The sequence below is a fragment of the Pezoporus flaviventris genome, unplaced genomic scaffold, assembly GCF_033815535.1.
Source record: "Pezoporus flaviventris isolate CSIRO_AGI_PZ_B2104156 unplaced genomic scaffold, CSIRO_AGI_Pfla_v1 ptg000037l, whole genome shotgun sequence".
Taxonomy (NCBI): domain Eukaryota; kingdom Metazoa; phylum Chordata; class Aves; order Psittaciformes; family Psittacidae; genus Pezoporus; species Pezoporus flaviventris.
Window position 1 is genome coordinate 2,264,564 of NW_026892585.1, and position 25,200 is coordinate 2,289,763.

At 46.0% G+C, this 25,200-nt stretch overlaps 1 protein-coding gene across 2 annotated transcripts in view; it reads left to right on the forward strand.

The window, feature by feature from the left end:
• Positions 1 to 1,428: 1,428 nt before the first annotated feature.
• The window catches only part of SH3BP5 (SH3 domain binding protein 5), a 47,754-nt gene continuing 23,982 nt past the window's right edge, over positions 1,429 to 25,200 (forward strand). The window contains exons 1-3 of one of the 2 annotated variants that reach the window (XM_061464455.1): positions 1,429 to 1,547; positions 3,543 to 3,605; positions 13,695 to 13,823. In XM_061464455.1, the coding sequence (XP_061320439.1) occupies positions 1,467 to 1,547; positions 3,543 to 3,605; positions 13,695 to 13,823 (273 nt within the window). In that variant the 5' untranslated portion in view covers positions 1,429 to 1,466. The remainder of the gene's footprint in view (positions 1,548 to 3,542; positions 3,606 to 13,694; positions 13,824 to 25,200) is intronic. The other variant, XM_061464456.1, reaches the window with a different exon arrangement.

Sequence of the window (25,200 nt, forward strand, 5' to 3'; positions counted from 1 at the left end):
TCCTTGATTATTTTAGTTTGTTGGTGTCACTTTGCATGTTTACACTATTCCAACTATTTGTGCCACTCTTCTTCCTCCCATCTTTTCCTTTTCCCCCTTTTCCTTTTTTTTTCACTGGCAGCTTTACAGTGTTTGGAAGAGCTTGACTCTTCTTTTTCCTCCTTTTTTACCTTAGAAACATGGAGTTTTATATTCGTGTGTGTTGCTGAGATTTTTTTTCATCTCCAGTCTCACAAAGGAAGCTTCCTTACCACATCTAAGCTTTTACTTTGATTTCTTGGTAATCTTTTGAGGGGTTTTCTAACAAAAATGGTGTTAAATCAAAAGTGAGACTTTTAAGGTGGAGATATAATCCTCATCCATACGAAATGAGTAGTTGCCCACCCAGGGGGAGCGAGGAAGCGGTTCAGTGTGGTTAGCGTGATTTAAGGAAGGGCCTTGCCTGAGCCAGTTGCCACTTGTTGCCTTGTTTTTCCTCCATGGGTAGCCCGGCCCATGTACAATGTTGAGACTGCCATCTCTGTGTCTTGAGGAGGGAAAAGACAAAGAATCATGTTTTTCCTTCTCAGGAATGAGGGGATGAGCTGTTGGTTTCTCTCCGGGGTTACTGTGAAAAGGGAAGAGAAAGCAATTGTTCTCAATTCTATTTATTCACTGTAGCCCACAGAGGGGCTTTTAGCTGTGGCTGAGGCCAGTGGACAAAGCAGCATTGGAGCTTGTTCCTGCTGCGCACAGCTAGTCAGAAGGGTTGCCCACTCTTTCCCTATTAGTGTCTGCGTCCTGATTTGGGCACTGTCCCCATGATGAAGAAGACCCTAATCTGAAGTACCCTGCTAGCCAGGCATAGCATCAGTGCTTCTTGCCAGAAGTCCCTTTTCACTGACAAGGAAAGGGCACATCTTTAGCGTGTCTCCTGCTGCCGCATCCAGTAGGTCCAAGAGTTGCTTGCCACAATGGGTTTCACTTCGATTTTCACGGTTGTTGAAAGCGCCTTTATTATTCTTACCTCCTCCCTGTTTCTTCTCCATAGCATGCCAGCCCCCAGCGCAACCTGCGACAGATGAAAGGAGGAGGGAAGATGATTATTATTAGTTAATTAATCAACAAAAAGCCACCCAAGGTATCGCAGGCATTTCCCCACACCTGAGCCTGCTCGTTCCCGTTTGCGTGCGCACACTTGGAGCCGGTACCGAGCGGAGGGAAGCGCAAGCATGGAACACACAAAACCCGGGGCGCTGGAGAGGGGACGGGAAGGACGGTTAAAACCGGAGGAAACCCCGCAATCCTGCGCTCATTTCCTCCTTGCGGTGCGAATGCAGAAAGGGGCGGGGGATGCTGCGGGGAAGGAGGGAGGGGAAGAAGGACGGGGTCCGTCCCCCCCACCCCATTGGAGGCGGGGCTGGGCCGGAGCGGCCGCGGAGCCGGAGCCGGCAGCGGCGGATCGGGACGTACCGGTAGCAGCAGCCATGGAGCCGGGGGGCAGGCGCGGGCGAGCCGCCGAGGAAGGCCCGCGGCCCGAGGAGGAGGAGGTGGACCCCCGCATCCAGGTGAGGGCTCAAGCTGCTGTTGTAATACGTGGGGAATGGCGATAATAACTGTCATAATGGTGACCTTTTGTTATAGCGATGTATAGACGCGCGTATGCATGTCCGTGCCAGAGCAGAGTGTCTGGATACCCGCCGGGTGCGGGGGGAAGCGGCCCCGGGGCTCCCCAGTCCTTTGTTACCCCGCGGCCCTTCGCCGGGCTCCGCGGTTGAGCGTCCTTCCTTCTTCCCCTGCTGAAATCCCCCTCCTCTTTTATCATCTCCGGTCGTGACAGCATGACCTTGCTCGTGAAACAGGGCCGGTGCCCGGAGGTTTGTGAACGGGGGCACCCAAAGGTTTTGGTGGCGTTTTATGTTTAATTTTTGGTTTAAAAAGGATCCGTTGGAAGATGGCTTTTTCCTCTCTGAATGCCTTCTGAAACGCTTTTTATTCTGGCATGGTTCCTAAACAAAGCTTTTCTTCCCCAAATCATGTCTTGCCCAATTGCCTGGTGCAAACTTCAGCCCACTGTGGTCCCTGAAATGAAAAGTATTTTTAGGTCTCTGCAGATTTATGGCTTTTCCCTCCAGGATTGCTGGGACCATTTGTCACGAGAGGGAATATAAACCCGTGTGTGCATTGCTGAGAGGATGGATTCTTGGCACAGGGCCCTCCTTGCTGTAATTGTCGTTCTTTTCTCCATCGTGAGCATTTCTTCTCCAGGGCCAAGCAGAGCAATTGCAAAATTAACAGGGCATGGTTACACAGAGCAAGGCCCTCAGCCAAAAGCCAGCCTGTTACTGCTCTGGTTTTGAGAAGCTGAGCTCCATTAGTGCCTATTGATCTGTTGTTGGCCTTAGGTTCTTCAGCTTGCAACATGTTTCCAGGTACCTGATTCGCACATGGGTGGTGAAACAGTGTTTTTGTGTTTTCTGTTTGGTTGGGAAAGCAGGTTGCTGCGTGTGCCTCCATGAGAGCTGTAGCGTTCTTAGCCTTACAGTAAGGGAATTGGGTAACTTCTGTACGAGCGTCTGTTTTGGAGGACAAACACAAAGATGTATCCTCCACATCCTAGGAGCTGGAAGCGAAATCCGTCCTGTGAGGCTAAGAGTTAATTCCTTAGTGTGAGCAGCCAGTCTTGTCCTCTGTGGGAAACTGCTGGGGTGACAATCTGTGTGCAGTGTTCGGGTTATATGGCTGAGTGATTCGGGGTGGATTCTGTTGCGCCGGTTGACAACAAAACACCATTTCAGTTAGGGAAGGCTCCTATTGAAACTGGGGGATCTGCCATGGAGCAACGTTGCTCAAATAAAGAAGCCCATTGGAGCTTGCTCCTTAGGGTTGCTTTTTTGTGGTAAGAAAGCCATTAAGAATGAGCTTTGTTTTTACAGTAACTCCATTCATGCCAACGCCACCTCTAGTAAATATTTATTCAAGGGATTTAACAACTTTGGGTTTGCTGTTAAGAGATCAAAACCTCGGCGTGGAGGCAGACTAAGTAAACGCAATCATATGTCCCATTGACTGGTTGTGTTATGAAATGGTTTGCCAAAATCCAGAGTAAAATGCCTCTTGTGCTGCAAGACAGGTTTCTTATCAGCCCTGTGATTTCACTGTACATCTTCTGTGATAGCAGTAACTTTATGCCCATCCTTTTGGGGGGGTGTGGGGTGTGTGTATCTCACTGGAAACTAACAGATACTGACCATATTGATTACCAAGACAGAGCTTAGGATACCCTGTGTTTGTTTTAAATAGCAACACATAAGCCAGAACAGGAAATGTACTGCCTTAAAAATGTGGAGCTTCTCTCATTATTTAGCTTGTAAGTAGCAAACCAGTGGTAAGCAGAAGAGCAGTGGCAAAGTCATGGTAAATGTTGCAAGGTTTCCTCTTTTCACTGACTCTGTAAGCCACAGCCCTTGTGAGTATTCAGTGGGGATGCTGAGTGAGCCTCCTCAGCCACTTCCCCCCCACATTTCTTCCTACGTGTTTGACTTTTCATCCTTTCGTTCTAGGGAGAGCTGGAGAAGCTGAATCAATCTACAGATGACATCAATCGCAGAGAGACAGAGCTGGAGGTACGGAATTCATCCTCGCGTTTTCCTGCGTGCGTGTTGGGTTTTGTGAGCGCTTTTGAGTAGCTTCCTTCCTGAATTGTGCCGTCCTGGACGGTAGTTTGGCAGCCAGAGCCTAGTGATGATTTTTCTAAAGGTGTGACTTGTGCTAACAGCTGGAGCAGAAAGGGAAGAAGTCAATGTGGGGAACACCCCCCACCCACTGCCAAACCCTATTTTTAGGTTTTGAAACTAAACTCGGACAAGTTCTGTTTATGCAAGTCTCTGGTTTGAGTTTGTGTTCTTGTGATTACAGACAGTGAGAGTCTATTTGGTGAAGAGGTCTCTGCCGTGCAATCACCTGCCAGGATCTCCTCCTTGGCAGCTATAGTTTTGCCTTTGTTGTCCGTCCTTTCCGAGTAAGGAAAGTTGAAGGAAAATACTTTGTAGTTGGAAAAAGAGGTTTTCTTGGACACTTAAACATCCAATAGAAAGTTCTGAAGGAATTGTTTCTAAAGCCCCACATCTGAGCTCCAGGTACTTGGTAGTTATTCCGGAAGGCTCGGTGTTACTGATCTAATAACAAATCAAAACAGGCTGGCCTACTTGTATGTCTAGATTTTCTTTCCTTAACTACAAAAAAAATAGAGAAAACCAGTAGGAGTGTAACATGAATATGCTGCTAAAGGAAAACCGGCATAAAATGTTACTTTGCATCCTAAATAATTTTGATAACGTTACACTGTTTTGGAACACTGCATCGAAACATGCTGAAATTGCAGTGATGAACATACTCTAAAAGTTCATCTCTAGATTTCTGTCTGCATCTTCAAAATGGCAACGTTCCTGTTGATTTTTCTTGTACCTCCTTGTATGTGTGTTTTCATGAGATGGGAGCTTGGGATGGTTCCTGGTGGTGTCATAAAATACTGGAGTATCCCTTGTGTGCATCAAACAGAATGTAGGGTTATGAACTCTTTTGGAAACAAAGCAGCCTTGTCATGTGGCTGTTTTCTTCTCCCTACTTGTTTGCATGTTCTGTGCTTTGTGGCATGTAGATCACAAATTGATTTGTGGAAATGATCCTGAAACTTTGCGGAATGCAGGGCCATTTGTTATGCAAAATTAAACTATATTTCAGCTGTGAGAACCGTTCAGTGTCACCAGCTTGATCTAAATGTTATGAGTGAGCTTTAGGAATCAGTGTGCTAGTCTGCAGCAGTACCAGTTAAATGGGCTTCAGGGCTCTTTATATACATCTATTGAAAAAAATGATGTATATCTTTTCAGCCTCCTTATTTCATGCTGAGGTACTGAAATTGAAAGGTGGTGCTATGGATAATTGCCTGGATTTCATTAATCTTGTCATAACCTTGCACTGAGGACAGACATATTGTGAAGCAGATAGAATAGTAGTAACAATAATGCAAATGCGTACTCATAAGTCCCATCATGGGGACTTCAGATGGGATTTTACTGCTTGATTAAAATTATTCATGTGTCCAAGTGTTTGTAGAACCTGGAGATCTGCAGCTACTGCGTGTGTACACATGCAGAGCTCTAAAGGCCAAAAGGGCCCTGGGTATACCCCTGTAAATGAAAGAGCACTGTTTCCACATTAGCTTGATCTTATATTATTGCTTACTTTACTTAGTCTAAGAAATAGTAGGTGTCTGATAGCGCAGATAATGATTACGTGATGCTTTCTACCTCTATGTCATTAAATGTTTACAGCAGATCTGTCTGCAGTACTTACTGTAAAGAGTCTTTGGTGGAACCAAGTTGAAGTGCCATTGGCAGTGTGCTTTCATGAAAGTTTCCTCTTTGCTTTTCATCTGAAAACCTGACTGGGTTGAAGCCAGTTTGTGGTATCATGCAACTGCATAATTTTAAATCCAGAAAGATTTTCATTACTTTTGCTCTGCTTAAATTTGAAGGACAAATGCAGTTGGATGATGTGAGCAAAGCATAATTTATGCACCTGCTGATAAATGCATTTTAAATGGACTTAAGACCTTCATAGAGGAAAGATATGTAAAAAGCCCAAAGCAACACAACACCTGTGGTTAGAAGATGCTCCCTGCATCCTTGCTCCGGACAAGGAAAGAAATCTTTGCCAAGCAGCCTTTTAAGGTAAATCCAGAGTTTGCAAGGGGGATTTTAGAAGTGGGATCATTCTGCTTCAAAGCCTTCCAAAATCCTTGAATGCTGTTGAAAATGTGGGCTTCTGGGAGAGTCATGCTGAGTTTGCCTTTGAAGGTTTGCTCTTTTGGCTGTTATTAGCTGCTTTAGGTCCCTCTTGCTACCCCTTCCCGGTTTATGGTGGTGCTGCTATTGCAAGATATTTCATTAGAAGAAAGATGCATTGCTTTGGTTTGGGGTTGGTGGGGGTTTTTAAGTCAGACAATGGAGTTCTATTTATCCTGTTCTATTATTATTTTCTTCATCTTTTCAATATCTGATCGTGGTTGTCTTTAATGGGAACATAGACAGCATCATTAGACGATTTACAGCACAAGATGCTGGTTGACAGCTTCCTGTAGCATTACTGTGTGGTCCATACATTCCCACTGTTGGTATTTTCCCCAGAATAATCTGGAAAAGCAATGGGAGCATTTGAGTAGAAGGAATATTTCTCTGAAGGAAGTTCAGAAGGTGACACCCATGTTGCTCTGACTTGCTGTGCTCTCTGGTAAGCAGGAAGAGTAACCTTGTGGCATCTAAGTACAGCGAGTCTGTTCTGGACTTCATGTACCTTTGCAGGGGTCACTCTAACTGGGGCTGCTGCTGACTGTCTCCAGTTCCATTAACTGGGGAAAAAAAGGCTGTAAGTGTGAAATGCTTTTAGCCTCAGGTCTACATCTGCAAAAGGGGAGTGAAAAGTCTGCTTTCCCCAATGGAAATGTTAAGGGGCTGGTATCACAAAAGGCTTCTAGGATTTTGAGACCACCCTCTCTTGGTGTAGCCACAGGCATGTCTGTGTTTGATCAGTGGAGAATGTATGGGTATTTGCTGCTCACAGAGGTGGTAAAATGGGGAGTTCAGTTTTAAACCGATCAGCCTGCCAATCTTTATCTTTTAATACAAGTTCTGCACCCAAACCGCATGTGAGAGGGGTGGATTTACATGCATGGCATGACTTGAACATGTATGTTGAAGTTGGCTACATCTATTCTTGACATAATTACTCATTTTCTGTTCTTTTGACCTATGCTATTAAACCCTGGAGAAATACCCTGACCTTGTGATGCTCCCAGCCTGTTCAGGAGTTGTGGGGCTGCTAAAGGGCACTGAGTGACTGGTAGTTGTATGTTGCGTTAATGTATTGCCTGTTAATGAATCTTTGATTAGACTTGATTTAAAATCCATAATGCTGCTGTACTGATTGCAACACTGAGCATTACTGACACAGCCAAAGGATGATAAGGGTCCTCTGAGGGATTTAACACTTGGCTTTGCTAACGTCCCTGTTTATGTTGGAAGTGGCTGTGAGAGGGTGGGGGAAGCATCTTGCAGGGGAGATACAAGGCCAAATGCAAGTTAGAGTGGTGCTTTGCTGTTTGAGCTTTTTTCCTGTTCATTGGAAATGCATCTCCATCTGAACTCCCATCAGGAGCTGCAAATGTGTTTAACAAACACGCATGACTCGCCTGCCCAGCTAACTCCTGCGTGTCTTTGGCTCCTGAACGTACAATTCAGACGGAACAGATTCACTCGGGGACTCTCTGGCAGCATTTCAGGGAGGGGAAATGCAGCACATACCATTAAAATTACTGCTGGAATCCCAGCTATCCAAATGTGGTTTTTGTTAGAGAGTTGTGTTGCTGAAGCTGCGAGCCTGCCGATATTAAGGGGAGAGGGCTGCACATGAAAACCAGAGCTGAGCAGTGCTGCTCTCAGCCATCCTTTTGTAAGCAGGGCCTGGTTAGGATCCTTCTGGTATGCTTGTCTAGATCCTCTAGTCCTGATCGGCAGGACCTTGTGTTACTTGTACTCCTGGATTTATCGTAAAGGTCACCCTGGGTTGGTGTTGGGTAGAGTCAAAGGAAAGGGGTCTGTCAACTGTGGTGCTTTTCCACTTGTGAGCCTTGCTCCTCGGAAGGCAAGGTGTGTTTTGTTTAGAGGTGCTCTTCTCTTGGTTTTGGGATAGAGATCAAGCTTTTGGGATGAAGATGGAGCTTTTGACCCCGTCACACACAAGAATTTGAAGGAAACCCTTTTTTACACAATCCTGACTGTTTCAAGATTGAGAAAAGTGACCTTTCTGTGGCAGGAATCTCATTCTGATCACGCCTGCTTGGCCTGCAGAAACATCTTTCTGTAGAAACCTCTGCCTCATTATCAGTATCCCAGTGCAGCATATTCCAGTGTTGGTAAAAGAGTACACAGATAAGGGAGAAACAGCTCGCTGGCTGGTATTTCTGCTGGGTTTGGAGTGCACTATACACGCATGATGGATTTGTCCAGCACTGGCAGGACAATTCTTTCCGTGTCTTTTTATAATCTACTTGTTTCCATAGGAAATGCTTCCTGCGTGGGGTTTGCCTCTTGTTTTGCCTTCTGCCTCGTGCATGGGTGAGTGAGGCAAGGCTGCTTCCTCTGCTGTGGTGCTGGAAGTGAGTCAAAGGGCTTCACTTGATTCATATTCCTGAACTAGAAATGTGTTTCCAGCCTAAGAGAGGGAGGAAGGGTTAGGCAGAGAAATCCTGTTTTGGAAGGGGCACCCAGTGCCTTTCTCTGCCTGCTTTTCCCCTCTTTTCTTCTAAAAGGACTAGAAGTAACAGTGTGTTGGTAGTCTGAGTCTGTAACTGTCTGCATTAGAGCAGCTTCTAAATACCAGTTTTTGTTGTTCTTACGTGACAAATTAGTAGCTGTGTGGAAAGAAAAGACTTCTGCATGCACAAAACTTGAGATATTACTTAACCCATTCCTTGCACTTTGTTTTTGAGCTTGGTAGTCAGTCTGGTTTACTTGAACTGCCCAGGCACCAAATTAGATGCTAAAGATGTCATTAACCTGTTTGATGCTCTGCGGTAGATCTCCATGTGTGTCTGGTGTGGATGTAGCTGGGAAGCCTACCTGCTTTTGCACTTGGATGTTGTTGATACAGGTGCTGTTAAAGCTTGGAAAGTGAGCTTTGGCAGCTGGTAGGTCTCTGTAGCAGAGGAAGGCAGGTATGGATGCAGGAAACAGATGAAGCCCATCACTCGTCAGCAGTGTCATTCCCCATATACCTTCCAGGCTTGTTTAATGGGTTGTTGGAGGTTCTGCACACCGAGCCGTCACAAAGAGCATAGGACAGCCTTTGTGAATGAAATTTAGATGCGCTTGGCACCAGGATGCTTCATGCCCAGTTGATGTGTGAAGTTCACTTTAAAAAGAAAACTGTTTGAAAATACAAGCTGCATTTGATGGGCAGAAATAGTTACTTGCCTGGCATCTGGCACCACCTCATCCCCATCACTCATGAGGAAGGAAAACAAACGTGCTTTATTCTCCAGTACAGTGTAAGTGTGAAGTTGTGGTTTAGTTTCTGCTCACATTGGAGGGTGGATCTCCAACATCCTGTAGTCTGGATGGCCTGTTGTTAAGTGTTGACCCTCTTCTGGTGCAGTGGCAGGTTACTGCCTGATAGCAAGTTACTGGAAGCAAAGTCTGTTTTTAATGATGAACTATTGCAGCAAAAGCATATATGGGATAGGAGCCTGGCATGCTCCCTAAGATTCTGCTCGTGAAATCTATCATTTGGGAGGAAGGTGCTATGGATTTCCAGGAAGAAAGCTGATGAGAGCAGAGCTCTTGCTTGGTGGGGTTGTCTCCCGAACACAGATGTTAAGGCTTCCCCCCTGATGGGGATTGTGGATGAGCTGCACTGCTGTGCTCTTCCTGAGCCTCTAAGTTTTTGATGTGAGTGTGGTTACAGAAAACACCATTAAGAGGATTTATAGTTTTGAACCGCTTCACACGTGGGTCGAAGCGTCTCGCTGACAATAATACAGGAAGGTAGACATAGAGCAAGGAATTAAATCGATTCCCAAGTTATTGCTTTGACCACAGGCCCATCCTTCCCATGAAACACAGATGAGCATTTCATGTCGTGTAAGCAGCAAGTGCACCAAGCTCAGTGCTCCTAAGCTTGCCTTGCTTGTAAAGCAACCTAATCCCCTTGGTGCTTCTGACCACCCCATTTTCACATGAAGAGTAAAAATAGCTGCTGCATCAGTATTTCTTGTTTAAACTTCTCTGGGGGCACCTGCCAGGGGAAGTTTGCACTGTCCCAGGGGTGATGACTTTTATAGATGCTTTGCCAGCACGTGGCAGGGCTGACACTGAGCCAGCACACTGAGTGTGGCCATGTGTTTGCAGCTTGGAGCTGTGTCAGGGACCATGAGGGCTGAATCAGTTTGTATTGAAGAGGCTGAGTAGTGTTTTGCCTCCCAGATGAAGACAGGCTGAGAAAGTTGGAGCTGTTCAGCCTGGAGAAGCTGTGTGGAGACCTCACAGCAGCCTTCCAGTATCTGAAGGGGGCCTATAGGGATGTTGGGGAGGGACCCTTCATTAGGGACTGTAGTGACAGGACAAGGGCTAATGGGTTAAAACTTAAACAGGGGAAGTTTAAATTGGATATAAGGAGGAAATTCTTTCCTGTGAGGGTGGTGAGGCACTGGAATGGGTTGCCCAGGGGAGGTTGTGAATGCTCTATCCCTGGTGGTGTTCAAGGCCAGGTCAGACAGAGCCTTGGGTGTCATGATTTAGTGTGAGGTGTCCCTGCCCATGGCAGGATGGTTGGAACTGCATGATCTTAGGGTCCTTTCCAACCCTAACTGTTCCATGAATGCACTGGGTTGTTGCAGGATGTGCACAGTGTAGATACACAACATGGGATTGTTTGCTTTTGTAGTGTAGTTGGGGCTAGTGGAGAGTAAAATTGATGCGTGTAGTGCAGGAGAGGGGATGGGTTTGGCATTTTGCCTTCTCAAGAGACCCCAGCATCTTCTTGCTGTGTCCAAAGGGGATGGCTGGAAACGTTTGGTAGAGACATTGATCACAACGGAGCATGAACATATGCTTGTTCTCTCATGCGGAGGGTGGCAGAGCCTGCAGGCTCGTGTTCCTGACAGTCAGGAACCTGAGGATAAATGCCATTTGAAATAAGTCATGTGATGGATGACACAGGTGTAACGTTCTGGGGCTTTCAGTTTTCATTATTGTTCTTCACCAGAAAAAGTGAAGATGATCAGACCCAAAGAAAGCCTCAAAATAGGAAGTGGGCCTCTTGTGGGATAAATGATAAACTGGAAGTTGACACCAGCATATTCTTCAGCTGAAGCTCCCCGTTCTGTTTAACTACCTACTGAAGTGTGGCTGTACTCATGGACAAATGTCTGCTCAACCCTTTGAAAGACCTGTGCCTTAGGTGCGGGGTACAGGTTTAGTTACGCTTTAGCAATCTGTATGTGCTTCATCTGATTTTGTGGGGGATTAGTAAGTACAGAACTTGCTGTTGCCTTCACAGCTCTGTCCTTGGCTTTTGGTTTGGTTTTTTTCTATTTTTAGCTTTTTAAATCCAGGTGGAGACCAGGCCCTCTTTATCTTAATAGATAAGAGTGCATGTAATTGTTAAATGAATAAATATGGGGTAGGTCTCTATGCAGGGATTTGGTAGTGATGGTGTCTTTGTTCCAAGTGCTTATCTAGACGTGTGAACGGATTTGTTTGATGAATCACTGCATAGGGCTTTTTTTGCTTACCGTGTATACATATCTAGTTTTCTTGAGCTGTTTGCTATCCACAGTTAGTATCCTAATACGCACCTTTCACAGAGAAGGTGAAAACCAAACCTTCAGGCTCACTCATTTAGGAATAAGCTTTTCATTTTGTTCCTGTGCTTGTAAGGAGGATGGTTTTGTTGAATATGCGTCAATATTTAACGTTTTTCGTGCAGTGCAGTCATCGTGTTTGCAGTCTGATTTCAGTTGCTTGTGAAACTCGCGTTGAACGGTGAACCATGCGTCACCCAGTGTTTGAATTTGAAAGTATTCAAATTCTTCTCGCTGAGGAAATCATGGACTCAATACCCATTGTTTTAATGATACGTTTCGGGCTTTCACGAAGAAATGAGATTATTGCCTGGGTGGGAGTCAATTAAATAATAAATTAATGTGCATTTAATTCTCCATTTTTTGACCTTCTTATCCGTTTGAATACTCCCTTGGAACAAAGTGGGGTGCCTGAAGAATCTAAACTGTTCGCATTGGATTAAAATGTTACCAACGCTGGCTAAGGTTTTAGATAACACCAAGCTGTGTGGTTCGGTTGATACTGGAGGGAAGGGATAGGGTCCAGGGGGACCTTGACGCGCTTGAGAGGTGGCCAAGTGCCAGCCTCATGGGGTTCAGCCAAGCCAAGTGCAAGGTCCTACACCTGGGTCGGGGCAATCCCAGGCACAGCTACAGGTTGGGCAGAGAAGAGATTCAGAGCAGCCCAAGGAGAAGGACTTGGGGGTGTTGGTTGATGAGAAAATGAACATGAGCCGGCTTCAGTGTGCGCTCGCAGCCCAGAAAGCAACCGTATCCTGGGCTGCATCAAAAGGAGCGTGACCAGCAGGTCGAAGGAGGTGATCCTGCCCCTCTGCTCTGCCCTTGTGAGACCTCACCTGGAGCATTGTGTGCAGTTCTGGTGTCCTCAACATAAAAAGGACATGGAACTGTTGGAACAAGTCCAGAGGAGGCCATGAGGATGATCAGGGGCTGGAGCATCTCCTGTATGAAGATAGGCTGAGAACATTGGGGCTGTTCAGCCTGGAGAAGAGAAGCTGCGTGGAGACCTCAGAGCAGCTACCATTCTATGATAAAGGAAGCAGAGAAGCTGTTACTGAAGTATGTTGCTTTTTCTATAAAAACTACTGTATTATTGCAGGTTTTTCCACTTGTGAATGCATAGTGGTAGGTTCCTGTGTGTTTGAATTCTTCCAGGGAATACAGGGTTGTGCATTCTAGAAATCCTCAACAGTAATGTCAAAGCCCTCCTGAATTAAAGCACTTCTTCAAGCCAGCTGCTTCCTGATCATCACCATGTCACTCCGGCAGTCTGCATGAACGCTGCTCTCTAATTAGAATTACAAGGTTTGTCAAGAGCTCACATGGCCCTTCCTCTTCATCGCCTGAAATCCCGGGCCAGCTCCCAGCCTGAATTTGCATCTCTCTGCAGTAATTCCATTGATTTAGAGCCTGTGTTGGATGCCGAGATCGAAATCAGAATCACTCTGCTTAAAAGTGTGGAAATTTCAGTGAAGCAGACAAAATACTTTCATTGCTTTGGCTAATCATGTGAAGAGGGCAATTTGTCCGGTTTGGAAGTAGCTGGAATTTACTTTTTATGAATGCAGTAAATAATAAATGGGATGTAGGTGTCCTTACCCATTCGTACAAGCCGCAGCTGAAAAGATGGGCTTTTCTAGCAAGAAGTCGTGCCACAAGGACCTGGAAGCTTTTTGCTGCTATCAAAGTAAGTAGGGTGTGTTTATAAAAGGAAAAGAGGAGCTGATTTGAAAATACACCATGTGGGAAGCCTCCATTTCTTCCTGCAGGAAGCAGATCCTGTCCATCTTTGTTCACTTTGTGAAGTGGTGTCTCTGGGGGGGGAACAATATTAGGGATGTTGCATGCTAAGGTTTAGGAGATGCTAATTCCAGCTGTTGTGGGTATTTGGCCTGTCTGCTGGCCTCATTCTAGTGTTGTCTAGGTGTCTTTGTCACTGAACTCCCTACTGGACCTTGTTGCGCTGCTGTTTGCTTCCTCACTGAGTAATCTACATCTATTCCTCTCTGTAAAACCCTGCCAGAGGGGCCACCTAGCACAGGGGATTGCAGGCTTTAGATGGAAGCTGTCTCTGAAGGACAAAGATTTGGTGTCCAGGATGCCAGCTTTCTGATATGGCTCTGGGTTCTTCTTACTACTGAAGAACTCTGGCTTAGTCCAAATGCCAGTAACCACTTTGGATGCGTCGCCTTGTGTGGGGGCCTAACCCGAGGGTGGGAGCAAACAGGTAGAAAGAGTATTTAAAGCTCTAATCGGTCTTTGTTGTGTCTTTCCCTTCTGCACCGTTTCGAAGGACGCACGCCAGAAGTTCCGCTCCGTGCTGGTCGAAGCAACAGTGAAACTGGATGAACTGGTGAAGAAGATTGGGAAAGCCGTAGAAGACTCTAAACCTTACTGGGAAGCTCGGAGGGTGGCCAGGCAGGTGAGAACTCTCTGTTACAAGCTTGTGCTGGTAGTTGGAGAGCACGTGCTGATTGCGTTGCTTTCCTGCTATTAATAACACCTTAAGGGTATGCACTTGGCTGATGCTGGTCTGTGTCTTGAGTTGCATGTCAGTGGTGAGAACTGATGGGAGAAATGTTTCTTCCCTGCACACGTTCTTCAGGCCAGGAACAGCTATAGGAGACATAACCAATCAATAGCAAAAGGCTGGTTCTGTCCTCATTATCAATGGCCTTTCCGAGCCCTGCTCTTTCCTATCGGTACTTGTAAGTATTTGAAACGCAGTGTAGATTTCATGTAGCTGCTTTTTATTCTTAAAGCAAAATGTGCCACAGCTAAATGGCTGCAACGGGAAGCTGCTGGGAAAGAGGCAGGAGTCAGGAGACCTGGGGAAGCCTGCAGGGCTTTGTGCTGATTAGGTTGTGCTGAAGCAAGAGTGTGCTCACTGGGGCTCTAGAGGGTGTTGGTTTGGGCAGAAACTGAGCTTTGCTTTCTGTACTGCCATCAGAGCCTTATCTCCTTTCTCTGAAGTACTTGGTTATTGATAGGCCTGTATGGCTGAGGCAGGGAAGGATGAGGTGTGGAAATAAGGGTCTGATCTACTGCAGGGAAACAAAGAGAGCTTGTGAGATGTGGGGCAACTGCTTACTTTAAGGAAAAAGTAGCTGAGAGGTGAGTGTGTGGTGGTTAAGGTATTGCTTCTATTAGGTGTCTGTAATGGGGTTTGCTGGTGTCTGAGGCTTTTTGGCAAGGGGGAGGCTGTTCCTGGGTACTGTTTTCTCTCAAGGCAGGGAGAGGCAGAAGCAGTGGAAGAGATGCCCTAGAGCTGCTGCTCTGGATGTGGAGGGGCAGCATCTGTGTCTGGGTAGCCGGAACACGATTGTGTTCAAGGGGAGAGTGAGAGATGGGGGAGCACGTGTGAAACACGTGTGAAGTGCAGAAGGATTTTGTTTGGAAGAGTAGGTAGGGATGGGGTTGAGGGATGAGAAAAGTAGTGTAGGTGTGTGCCAGGAGGCAGAAGGAAACTTGCAGCATGAGAGAAGAGAATGCATCCTCAGAACAAGGCACGGGAAAGGGAGGCATGAACGCAAGCTTCATCACTTTGAAAGCCGATGAAGCAGGAATTGGGTTGGTGGGATGTGGTGTGCAAGGTAATATGTGACCGTGTCAATCCTTTAAATTGCGTGACATTGTTTTGGAGCCATTGTCTCAGGCACTGGGGATGACGTGTAGGGGTTATTTAGGCTTAATCCTTCAGACTAAAAGCAGTGTGGCAAAAGGGTAAACTCTGCTTCAAAGCCCAGAAAGCACAGTATCTGCTACTCATCTGTAGCTGTTCTGAAGGCAGTCCTTGCTCTTGGGGCCTATGGTATGTGCTAGAGATAAACCAGTAGTGAGCTAGAGAAAAAGAGGAAGTTAGTAATAAAGATCAAGGAATTGTTTCTATTGTGTTAGTTAGTAAGTGCAATTAAAAGTATCCCCAAAACTCTGCCTTAAGGATGATCTTAGACTTATTTTACTGTAAATACCTCTGTCATGCACAGTGTGCATAGGACTTCTGCCGTTGACTTTTCCAGGTATAACTTTTGAAATGCATACTCAGAATGCAAATCAGATGACTTTGTAACAGCAAGCACCAAGAGCAGTGAGCTGTGCCCTCTGTCCTGAAGCTGGCAGCAGATTATGCCCTGAAAGTGGATTTTTTTACTGCTATATCTTTGCTATCTCTGAAATCCATGCAGTCATGCTGGTTCAAACGTGCCAATACACTGAGAAACCCAAACCTCTGAAGACTCGTGGATTAGAGCTGTAGGATCGCTACTCCGCTGTTGAGCTTGTTGGAGGGTACTGTATTTTTCTTGCAGTCTGTTCTGTCATTAGCTAGGCTTAAATGCTTTTATACCAGATCTGCTGATTTGCTGCATATTCAATTTGCTTGTAATTCCTTGATAACGTTTTCTGTTTTCCAAAGCCAGGATTCCCCTTCTACCTGTTTGTTTCACTTCTTTCCATTTTGTGTTACGGAGCTGGTCACAGATCCGAGCTTCCTCTTTGTATCTGCTCAGCAGACAGAGCTGGACGATTGCCTCTGCTTTCCCTTTGGCTCTTTTTCCATTTCATGATTTTATTAGACAATAGGAGGGCCAAGAGGAATATTACCATTGAAGGACAGTGCATCTATCTGGAAAGCAGGAGATTGGGAAGATTGGTACCAATCATCAGTAAAGCATCAACCTAAAGAGTGTTTCTGGTCTTAATTCAGTCTTCCAGAAAAATTGTGTTTAACTGGGAGCAAGTGTGCTGTGTTACAGTGGGGAGAAGGTGTGAGTGGGTAGGGAATCATGAAACTGGAGGAATGGACCAGAATATTTAGGTGTCAGTCCACATCTTTCGTTTTACTTTGATTTGTAAAATTGTAGGGAAATATGGGAACAGCTTGATACTTTTTCATTCAAGTTTATAATAACATCTAGCTCTATGAAGCCTGACTTCCTCCTCCTGTCTTTATGCTTATTTTAGAGCTATTAGGCTGCCCCTGAGAACACAGGCACAAGGTTCTTATGTACTTGTAAGAGAAAGGGAAGTGCAAACTTCAGTTTTGTTCTCGGTAAAGGGAAGTAAAATCATGACCTATAAATTAAGTCTTCTGGGAATAAAGAACTGTGTAATTAATGACCTTTAGTTTGGCAGAAATGCAGGAGTTTTCCAGAGTTCCTTGTGTTTAAGATGTCAGTTGCAGGGTTAGTTGCCTGCTGCAAGCTGTGTTTAGTCATATCGCAGAGCTTGCTTTCACCTGGCACCAGCATCATTCTCTTCTGGAAATTCTTGTTTCATCTACTGAGATAAAACCCATTAAAAAGGCACGAGGGCACCGATGTGGGCTCAGCAAAAACCAGGCTCCCAACTCAAGTAGCTCCCTGGAGAAGCTTTAGGACCTTGAGCCCTTTTGTCTGCCCACCCATAGCTGCATCCTGTGCAATCCTGTGTTGGCAGAAGATGGTGAATTCAAAACAAATTAATTCTCCCATGTATAAGCCCTGTAGCATCTTGTTAGTTTAACATATGCTAAGAGAGCTTCCACTTGGCCTTCCTCAAGGTGAAACTTTGCTTTAACAGAACAATGGACCCTTAGGGTCAGGATTTGAGTGCTTTGCCCTGTAAAGTGGTGGCAAGGGGAAGGAGGATGCTGTCTCTTGGTACCAAAGCAGGAGCATTTGGCTTCTGCTGAGACTGAAGTGGCTAATATTCTTGCCCCTGTAGATTTCATGCAAATTCTGCCAAGACAGCTCGGTTGTGATTCTTCATATGGCGTAGCAGTGGGCTTTGTGGTGCACACCTTACTGTTTTGGAGCTTTTTCATCCAGATTTGTTACTTAATCAAACTTGAATGTATTTCTGCCGCAAGAACCTTTTTGCATTTGGCAGACTGTCTTTTCGTGTTGCTCTTTAACTTACACCATGATGTGTGTGGTCAGTGGAAGAGCCTTGGCACATAGCGGAGTATCGTGTACGTACACAAGCAATGACTACGTTGCAACGATATGGAAGTCCTTTAATCCAGGAGGTGGTCCAGGTGCTTACAGGTGTTAGGAAGATCAATTGTCTAAACCATCTATTTGTTAGGTTGGGTTTTTTTAATCATTATTTAGTTATTGTAGTGGGGTTTTCCTATGGGAGGGGGTGTTGGAGGGGTGGTGTTGGGGGATTATTTGCTAGTAATCTGCTTCCCTGGATGGCTAGGTGAAGAATGAGACTTTTCTCACCCTAAGGTAGTAGAGGAGAAGGGTGATGTTACCAGGAAACATTAATAATGTAAACAGCAGCATAGGTCTTGAGCCTCTGACTTAAGGAGTGTCTTAAAGCCACTGTTGACTTCTGCAGGGCTGGGGCGGAAAGTGCCCATGTAATAGCGTCTGAGCAGGTCATAGTTTGTAGGAGCTGATTTTGTGCTGATAAATTGCATCATCTCTCCGTTCCCATGTAAAATGGGGCTGTCAGGCTGCTGCGAAGCCAAGTTCATTGAGGGAAATAAAAGCACTTTGGGGTCATTGGGTGAGGGGTGCCATTAAAACACTGTTGTGTGGACGTCATTGCTTGTGAACCCAGGGACAAAGTGAGCAGGAGGATTTGTCTTTCTGCTTTGTTTCTGTTGGAAATACTTAGTTTGGTAAACATGTGTTCCCACTCACCCCCACAAGTAAAACAATCCATGTGTAAGTAGTGACCCTCACCCGTGTTGGGAGTGTTGGTTTTAATTAAGCTTTAGCTTCTTTTAGTGAGCAGGGGTCTTTAGAGGGTGAGGAGTTATGCTTTAGTCCCCAGTAGTGGCTCAGGCTGGTAGTAGGTGCAGGTGTTTTACTCAGCTTTAGTACTGAGCTTATTTGGAAGGGGCGTGGGTTTGCTGTGTGATGTTCTCCTCACCTCATTTAGCTTTTAAGAAAGAGTGTCAAAAAACTTGCTTCAGGCAAAAATAGATGAAAGATCTATGCTAGGTCACATCTATATGCATCTCTCACTGAGGGACCCGTCTGTAGCAAGTGTTCAGACAGGAGTATATTGAAGGGTATGCATGGAATCATAGAATGGTTTAGGTTAGAAAGGACCTTAAGATCATCCTGTTCCAAACCCCTGCCATGGGCAGGAGCATCTTGCACTAGATGATGTTGCCCAAGGCTCTGTCCAACCTGGCCTTGAACACTGCCAGAGATGGGGCAGCCACAGCTTCTCTGGGCACCCTGTGCCAGCGCCTCAGCACCCTCACAGGGAAGAGCTTCTGCCTTAGATCTAACCTGAACTTCCCCTGTTTCAGTCTGAACCCATCACCCCTTGTCCTGTCACTCCAGTCCCTGATGAAGAGTCCCTCTCCAGCATCCTTGTAGCCCCCTTCAGACACTGGAAGCTGCTCTGAGGTCTCCACGCAGCTTCTCTTCTCCTGACTGTAGTCAGTGGTGAGAGGTAGGTGTGTGTGAAAAGCCTTCTGACACACATCCCTCCTTCTTAAACGCAGAGGAAGTTTAGACAATGGATCTTGGGTTGTTTAGCCATTTGAAGGTTGTTGGGTGAACCCTGCACCAAGTGGTTCAATGAATCTTGTATCTGAGTGAACCAGGAAGAAAAGGAGCTGCTGTAATCTGGCAGAACAGGAAATGAGGTGAAACTGAGGCACTTGATGGTGAAGGTGGGAGGGGTATAAGCAGATAAGAGCACACTTACCTAGTTGGAAAAGTCTTCCTCAGCAGATGAGACAGATACTATTCTTTGCAGTATTCAGGACTGCCCTGCCTATAAATGAATGAAGCTTTCCAAAGTGGCCATTGCATCTCTGTTTCTAAGTGTCCAGCTTGAGGTGTGTGAAAGTAGCGTGGCAAGCCTAGAAAGTTACAGATGATGACTTTCTTGGACAAAATTCATAGAACTTGGAGCTTCAAAACTGCCAATCACCCTTAAAAATGAATTAGGAATTGGAAACCGGTCTTGCCGGCGTCACTTCTGCAGCACCCAGCTTTCCCATCCAAATGTGGTCAGCGAGTGAGAGCTAACGGGATTGCCGCACCAGCTGGCTCTGCTGTGGGCAGGAGGACAGCATGGAGTGTGAGTGACAGCTCCTGGGTCCAGATCCAGCATTTTGGATACCCAGGTCTTCCCCTCTGGTTCCTAGGCATTAGATGTGTTATCCATCAGTATACTGGAGGTAGCCATGTCCTGAGGCCATCTTCCTTTTGATCCTACTTTTGTGAGCTCAAGTCCTGATGCTCATGTTAACAAGGAGTTAAGACCGATTTGTGTTATTTGGAGAGGTTATCTTGGCTTTTTGGTGGAGGGAGAGGAAACTTGAGAAGCAAAAACTACGTGTCAGCAGAACTGTGACAGACCTGCATTCCCGTTTGGCAGCTTGCTATGGAGCTAGTGAAAAGGCAAATTATTATCACAGTTGCGGTGGAACAACAGCTGACCTTTCCTGAAGGAGCGTTTCTGGTTAACTGTTTAGGAACCAAAACATTATCTGGTGGATTCAGGTTTTGGAAGCAAGAAACAGGAGCTTGAAAATTGACTTTGACAAACTCCTTCCAACCACTTCAGGAGGAGAAAGAAAGTGAGCACCCAGAGCACTCGACTGCTCTCTGTGGCTACGCTTTGGTGCTGCACTATCAGTGCCATTAATGGGCTGTTAATTCCACTTTCTCTTACAGTTTGTTCCTCTTGCCTATGGAGAAAGCCTGAGACACTGATGTGTGCAAAAGTGCCCCTTTTATCAAATGAGAACAACTTCTGTCAATGTGGGACCAGTAACTGTCATAGGCTCCTAAGAGTATTCCCACCCATGTTTCTGGTGGGGGAGCCAGCAGAAACGATTTTATATGGGTGTTGTTCCTCCAGCCGTTTGCAGTAACCAGCCTAGGCTGGCCATTTAGGTTATTTGTGGTCTACCTGTGCTGATGGTTTGCCCTTTTAGTTGAAGATGCTGTGTTGTGCTGCCCTGGTGGCTCTCGGGGAGCCTCGCAGTAGTGTGAGGATAGAGAAGGTAATGACTGCTGGTTTAGGAAGGTGGGGTGAACGGTGTGAGAAGTGACTTGCTCCTCAGGTGTGTAAATCAACCATGCAGAAATGGCTGTGGTTTGGTTTTGGATTTCTAAGGCTGGTGGGGTTGAGAGGCCACTCGGAGTTAGGGAAGCAGCTCCTTCCTGAGCTGGAATTCACCTGTTAGTGGATGACAGACTTGTCTGTGGGATGGAGGCTGACATGATGGCCTCAGTGCCGGGCACTGAGGGAGGGAGGCAGGCAGCACAAGCTTTACCTGGGAAGAGGTGGCTGGGGTGCTCCAAAGGGAAAGGATATACGGAATTTGCCGTGTGAGTGATCAGGAATCCCAGTGCTGTAGAGAAATGGTAGAGATTAAATGTCTGAGCTGTGCAAAAGAGTGGTACCTGAAATGATGAAGCGTGAGGTCTGCGGGTTGTACCTGATGGCCTCATCTGTGTATGCCTTTCTTCCCTTTCTGTTCTCTGTGGACCCGCTCTAGACCTGAACCCCTTCTTCCCTCCAACTCTTTCTTCCTTTTTTTATTGTCGTTACGAAACACATCACTAAATCAGGGAAACCACGTTGATGTGACATCAGTCCTCTTGTGAAATGTGGAGTTCCCATTGCTGTGTTCCCAAGGGGCGTCCTCAGTATATTAATCTCCCTTTCTACATGGTACATGGCTGGCTGTGGGGTCAGGCACCCAGCTAAAGAGGAAATAAGCCAAGCAAAGGAATCTGACATCAGTGATTTTATTGAGGGTGAGGGGTCACTTCCTGGACTTCCACCAGGGAATCCATTGGGCTCTGTAAACTTTTATTTCTAAAGTAGGATGCACTTTGGGTTAAGTAAAGAAAATGTTGTGCCACGCTCAAAATCTGATGGAGTGCCCCTTGTACTCTTACCATGTTTGCACAGTTGTGATTGAAGCCCTGGGAGCAGCACGTATGAGTTGCTACCCTGTGTTCAGGGATGTAATGCTCAGTGTTCCACTGCTGGCAGACAGAGCTTGTGCTTGGTGTGTTCTGTTTCCTCCACCAGAATACTCGAAACCTGAAAGCTGTATTTGAAGTCTTATATTATGGTTCTGTTGCGTTTTCCTTCAGACCAAGGTTGTGATGAAGCCCAAGAAGCAGGGAGCTCAGTGAGACTTACATGGGTCAATCAGCTGGGGTTTGCCTGGAAGATTTCTTAGTGGTGTCATTGATTTGCTTGAAGTTTAAGACCTCAGTTTGACATTTGTTTTCTGGCTCTGTCATCTGGTTTGAGCAGTGTGATATTGGAGTGTCTCAGAGTAGCTGTCCTTAAACTGCTGAGGAGATAACAGATGTTGCCTGGTCGAATTTGGAAAGCTAAGCCAAGGAGGAAAGCTCCTCAGTGCGTTTCTCTTCCCATCAACCCTGCTAATGCAAGCTAGTAGGTCAGTGTGACTGGCAGGTTTCTACCCTCTTAATCCTGAGCAGCTGGAAATCTGTCCCTTGTTTGCAAAACCCAACAGCTGCTACTTCACAGATGACCTGAAAAAAGCCCTTTACCTGGTTCATATTTAGGGCTCTGTTACTTGTATGTCCTGCAAACTAGGCAGCATCAGTAGCAAAACCATCTGCAAATACCCAGTACTTGGCACCTTTGGACAGTAGGAACTAATTTTCATCCACTTGGTCATTGAAATATGTGTGTCAGTAAATTCTGTGCATATACATCCCCCTCTAAAAGTTAGACTGCCTGTGTCTGTGCCTTCCGTGCCTCAGGTCTACTTATTTTGGGTTGGTATTTGTACATTCTACGTTTTCTTTTTATGTGAGCTCTGTTCCGTTGATGGATGATGAGTTTGTATGAGCTAGTGATGCAAAAACTCTAATTGGTCTTCTCATCGTTAGCAGCAGATGTGCCTTGGAGGGCTCTGTGATGTAAATTTGTTAGCTGTGCACTGTAAATTAGAGGTTCTCCCCTCTTCTGTCCAGAAGCAGAAGAAAATACAGTTTTTGTCTGAGTTTTGAAGAATTTATCTAAAAGAGAGGAGGAAAAAAAAAGAATCACTCTTTTTTTGGTGTCTCTTTCTCCCATCTTCTCCAACCCCACAGAGCATCCGTCGGTTCTTAGCTATTCTGGCTGGCATCAGTAGGAGGCCAGCTAACTGTCCAACCTCCTCTCCATTAGTTGTCAAGAATGCAATGACCTAATTATTTTGCCTACCTGTCAAGAATGCTTTTCCTTGTTCTTCTTCTGTTGTGAAACAGAAGTAGGTCTGGGATATTGGAATACTGGAGTAAATTGGTGTAGAAATGCCCTCCGTCCTTTGGAGTAACAAGGAGGGAAAGGAAAGTTTGGGGTTTTTCTGATAGATGTCAGGTGATTTAGGCAGGAAGAACAGATACAGGTGATCTGGCTGCTATGCTTAGTCACAGATGCAATGGCAGATGCTGGAACTGGTGAGAAGGTGTAAGCAGTTCTCAAAGGGTGCCGAGATGTGAAAACAGAGATTCCTTTTCCCACTGTTGTCGTCTGTTTGGTTAACATCAACTTGTATCCTCTTCAGTTTGGAAAAACCCAAGAGGTTTAGATTGTGTGTTCCTTTGCACAGCTGTTTCCAAAAGGTGAATCTACAGCCTTTAAAACCCCAGTCATCTAAAGGAAGGATTACTTTGCTTTGTTCTCTCTTGTTTCCCCTCCCAGTCTTTGCTGGCCACTAGTGAAGACTATTTAAAGAGACTTTAAGCCACAGAGAGGATCATCTGTTAAAAACAGTAGCTGGCATTTGAGCCCAGGTGACTTGAGGTCAGGGCAGTATCCCATATACCTGTTTTGTGTGGCAATTGCTCAGGGATGCCTGCTTGAAGGCTTGTAACTTTGGGGAAGCTGTTAGGCCACCCCAGTCTTTATGTTGTACAGTGGTCTAAATAGGTGGGAGTTTGTTATGAAGTGATAAATGCTTAAGGTGGAGGCTGCCACCAAAAGAAATCTGATATGAATGGTGGTTACTGCCTTCTGGGTGTGTTTCATTGTGACTTCTAGTAAAACGGCATGATTTTATGTCTGTCCTTGCTGGAAAAGGTTATCTGAAGAGTCCAATTCCTCTATAGCATGTATGGGAATGGCTCTGCATCGACTCGGTTTCTGTTAGAAACATCTCTCTTAACTGCAGCAAACTTGTCGTTCTACTGTTAGAAACTACATGGAACTGCCAGGATGTGGAAGCAATGCCTGGCATTTTAGCTGTGTCTGATCCTGATGCTTGGTGGCTTGTGTTTTGTTTCACTTGGTAAAGGGTGCTAATGGCTTCTTAAGGGAGGATTTTATTGCTGTGAAGTGGAATTGAAGTTTTGCCCCTGCTGCTACCTAGACTCTTTCCTTCAAGGAATGGACCTAGCCCTTCATTTGTCCAGGACACCACCCACAGCTCTTTCCCTTAAGTGAATCAAGCCTGTTATTCACATGTGCTGTGGAGTCATGTAATTCCATTAGGGAAAAACATGCAGGGTTAAGAGATGAATTAGGTTCAACAGGTCCCTTGGGAAAAGGACTGTCTCGGAAGCGGCTGTGAGCATGCAGTCAGGTAGCCTGGGCCCTTTCTCCAGAGCACATCCCTGCTCCCGAGCACAGGATGGGTGTGAGGCTTTCTGGGAACTGGGAGAACACGTCCAGAGCAGCCCATCGCCCAGATGAAACTCCTACCCACACACACCTTGTCTTAGCTTATGGCAGCATGCACGCTCGCACAAGACGTGCGTTCAAAACCAGGCTGCCAGTTCCCTTGCCAAGATCCCTCTGGCATCTTCTACTTCCAAGCATTCACTGCTTTGGCGGCAGTAAGGTGAGACAACAATCTGGTGTTTCTCCTGAACGTATCTGTTGCATCCGTACGTGCCAAACATTCATTATCTTGGGTAAATAGCGAAATCCACTTGGGCAGGCAGTGTACATCTTGCAGGGTGTATTTGTGGGAGCTTGTTCCTTCCTTCTGTACTTGATTTCAGCAAAGGAGGCTGCTGCCAGGTGCAGATGAGCATGTAGAGCCTCTGCAAACCTAGAAACCGGCTGTAAACCCTGGACTGGGTCCCTGCCTAAGCTCTCAGAATGCAGGTGCATGTTTGGGGGAGGATTGGTTTGATGGTTTTCTCTCTTAGATTTTACATTGGAGAGAAAAACCTGGACTGCGTGGAGACCTCAGAGTGTTTGAAGGGGGCTACAAGCATGCTGGAGAGGGACCCTTCATCAGGGACTGTAGTGATAGGACAAGGGGTGATGGGTTCAGACTGAAACAGGGCAAGTTCAGGTTAGATCTAAGGCAGAAGCTCTTCCCTGTGAGGGTGCTGAGGCGCTGGCACAGGGTGCCCAGAGAAGCTGTGGCTGCCCCATCCCTGGCAGTGTTAAGGCCAGGTTGGACACAGGGGCTTGGAGCAAGCTGCTCTAGTGGAAGGTGTCCCTGCCCATGGCAGGGGGTTGGAACTGGATGAGCTTTAAGGTCCCTTCAACCAAACCAGTCTGGGATTCTGTGATCTCTTCTTCTAGAAGGCATCAGCTTTATAATTGTGGCCACAGACAAATGCACAGCTAACAAGCCGGTGGCAGTGATCACCTAAGAAGGCTGTGTCTGCGTGGTGTTAGGATGTACAGTTTGTCATATTCTGATGCCATAGACTTGTTAATTAGTATGAGTAACTCCAAGTAGACCAGCATCTTACAACAACCTCATGAAAAGTGAGGGAGGACCTAAAGGCTTGGCGTAGTATCTCCCATACAATCTCTTTGCCCAAATGAGCATCATCTCCCTACTCCTCTGATGCAAGGAGCTTGATCAGTTAAAACCAGTAAGGAGTCCAGTAGGTTTGAAA